The sequence below is a fragment of the Oryzias melastigma genome, linkage group LG1, assembly GCF_002922805.2.
Source record: "Oryzias melastigma strain HK-1 linkage group LG1, ASM292280v2, whole genome shotgun sequence".
NCBI classification, from domain to species: domain Eukaryota; kingdom Metazoa; phylum Chordata; class Actinopteri; order Beloniformes; family Adrianichthyidae; genus Oryzias; species Oryzias melastigma.
In genome coordinates, this window is record NC_050512.1 from 31981075 (window position 1) to 31983733 (window position 2659).

The 2659-nt window shown below is 49.2% G+C and overlaps 1 protein-coding gene and 1 long non-coding RNA gene across 2 annotated transcripts in view; one reads left to right on the forward strand and one right to left on the reverse strand.

Moving 5' to 3' along the window:
• Window positions 1–2615, forward strand: part of slit1b (slit homolog 1b (Drosophila)) — a gene marked incomplete in the record, with an annotated part of 48899 nt that extends 46284 nt beyond the window's left edge. Inside the window, 1 exon segment of the mRNA XM_024290041.2 lies at window positions 24–2615. Coding sequence (XP_024145809.1) covers window positions 24–289 — 266 coding nt within the window.
• LOC118599362 overlaps window positions 1–2659 on the reverse strand; it is a 12968-nt gene that overhangs the window by 2548 nt on the left and 7761 nt on the right. The gene's annotated exons all lie outside the window — the stretch shown is intronic.

A 2659-nucleotide genomic window follows, 5' to 3' on the forward strand; every position in this document is an offset into this window, starting at 1 on the left:
TCCTCCTCCTCCTCCTCCTGCAGAGTCTCCGTGTCGAGGCGATCCCGTCCGGGACTTCCACCGGCTGCAGCGTGGCTCCGCCCTCTGCCAGACCACCAAGCCCTTCTCCTGGGTGGAGTGTCAGGGAGCATGCGGAGCGGCGAGCCACCAGGGCGTCAACGCCACCTCCTCCTGCTGCGCTCCTCTGAGGATCCGGCGGCGCCGACTCGCCTTCGAGTGCGACGACGGGACGTCCTTCACCCAGGATGTGGAGAAACCTGTGGAATGTGGCTGCAAGGAGTGTGTGTGAGGCGGCGGAGGACGCACACAAACACAAACAGAGGCGGATTCTGACGACAACAGGACATTTGTATGTTTGTGTTTGAAGCTGACACAGTTTACAGCCCCCCCCGTGACCTTAAATCTTCATCCTCCTCTTCCTCACGCCGTAGGACCACCTGTACACTCACCTGCCCTCAGACGAGCTGTCCGTTTGTGTTTTATGTGTGTTTTTGTTCCCAACGCCACTTCCTGTCGGGAGGCTTTGAAGCCGACCACGTCCACATCATAAACGTTTAGAGTTCAGGTGCCAAAGCGGGACGACAAACACGAAGCTCCTCCCCCAGGCTCAGCGCGCTCGCCTCTAATGATGGTTCCAAACGTCTCCCGAGTTCGGCGGCTGCAGGATGTTCTTTGAAGGATATAAATAACTCATTTTGTGGAGTTTAAAGGAAGTCCAGGTCACCAGAGACTGCTTTGAAGAATCCTCAGGAGAGGACGGGAACGCCCGGAATTAGGAGGAAGCTGACAGGAAGTTCGCAGATCCTTCATTAACAATATAGTCGTCTAAATGATTTTCAAAATAAAAGCCTACAGATTTATCAGAACGAGGAACTCTGTATAAAACGGTCCTATGATGGTCAGCAGCTTCCATGTAAACAGGGACACCTAGTGGTCGTTCACAGAAACGTAAAGAACACCCCCCCCCCCCATCGGCGCGGTCAAACCCCTCAGGTGGACCGTCGTGGACACGCTGTGGGTGTCTGGTTTCTCTGCAGATACAAACCATAAAAACAAAACGTGTTTCTGATGGTCGATAAGCGGCGAGTTCTGAGGTCAGACTGCAGCTCCGTCAGAAGGTCAGAGGTCATCTCTGAAGGCTCTCGTCGTGTCAAAACTCCTTCCAGTCTCCGTCTCGCTGCTCGCCGCCTCGGCATCTCTGACCCGAGCTTTGTGCCGTTTCTATGGCAACACTGCGTGAGGGGCGGAGTCATGACATATTTGTTATGTGCCCCCTCCACTCGCCTTCATCTGAGCCAGATCAGATCAGACCGGATCAGACCGGAAGATAGAATATTGATCTGGATCTGTTAACCTCCCAGCGTTCCTAAACACTCGTGTGGATCAGTGATGTGCCAAACACACCCCAGGATTTTTAGGTGTTCTGCTGCAGCTGCGGTTCTGTTTGGTTCTGCTCGGTTCTGCTCGGTTCTGTTCGGTTCTGTTCGGTTCTGCTCCGTTCTGCTCGGTTCTGCTGTCAGCGCGCCCCACAGAAGATCCCCCTCTGTCCATCTGCTGATCCCTGAAACCATCAGAGGATTTCTGTACAAAAAAAGCTGCTAAATAATTTAAATCAAACTTGAATTTAAATCCAGACGTAAGAGATTTGGTGAAATGCATCATGGGAGGTTTTCAGCTGTTCTTCTGATTCGGTTTATTTCACATTTTGTGCTTTTCACTAAAATAACCAACAAACAGATCAGAGTTTGACCCCAAACGCTCCACGATCACAAAAATTCAGGAAATAAATCAAATCTGAATCTTTTTGGATCTGACTCGAGGAGGTTCTGCAGCTCCACAGCTCAGAACCTCAGAACCAGACGTTCACTTCTGGTCCTTCAAAACAACAATTTATAGTCTGAGAACCCGGATGAATCCAGATTCAGCTGATGTGAACAGACCTGAATCATCAGTTCCAGCTGTGGGCGGAGCTACTGGATTTCTGGATCAGAAACGGATCTGAAAACAGATATAGAGAAATAGAGATTATAGAGAAACTTCTCAAAATGTGAAATTGTTTTTGACAGAATCTCCTTTCAAAATAAAAGCCCCCCTGTGCCAAACAGCATCCTCCCAGTGGAGCTTTAAACTCAAACGTTTTGTTGAGTATTTGAATCTGAGGCCTCTTCAGGTCAGCAGAGGTGTAAAAATCTTCAACTACCGGTAGTTTATTTTATAAACTGAACTAACCTGAATTAAAAATGCTAATTTAGTAACCATAATTTAAACAAATAGACTATTTATTTGTTCTCTATCCGTAGAGCCACTGTGGAGGAGTGAAAACGTGGCGGTTGCAGACCTCTGGTTTAGGAGCAGCTTATATAATAGTGGGGGCGTCTCTGACCTGATGCTCCTCCCCCTCCAGCGGTTCATCCGAGCCCCCGGTGGCGTTACCACGTTCATGCGTTAACCGCGCTAACATAGTTCCATAGAGCGCAGCTGTAACCACTAACAGCGTTCGGACGGCGCCGTGTCTAACCTGTAGATCTGAAAGTTCAGCGGTCACCTGGTGGGGGCGTGGCTTGTAGTGCTTCTTTTTCATATTTATTTAAATAAAGAGCTGCTCCTCTTTCTTCTGTGGTTTGGTTTTCTCTTCAATGCTGTTAGTTTGACCTTTGAC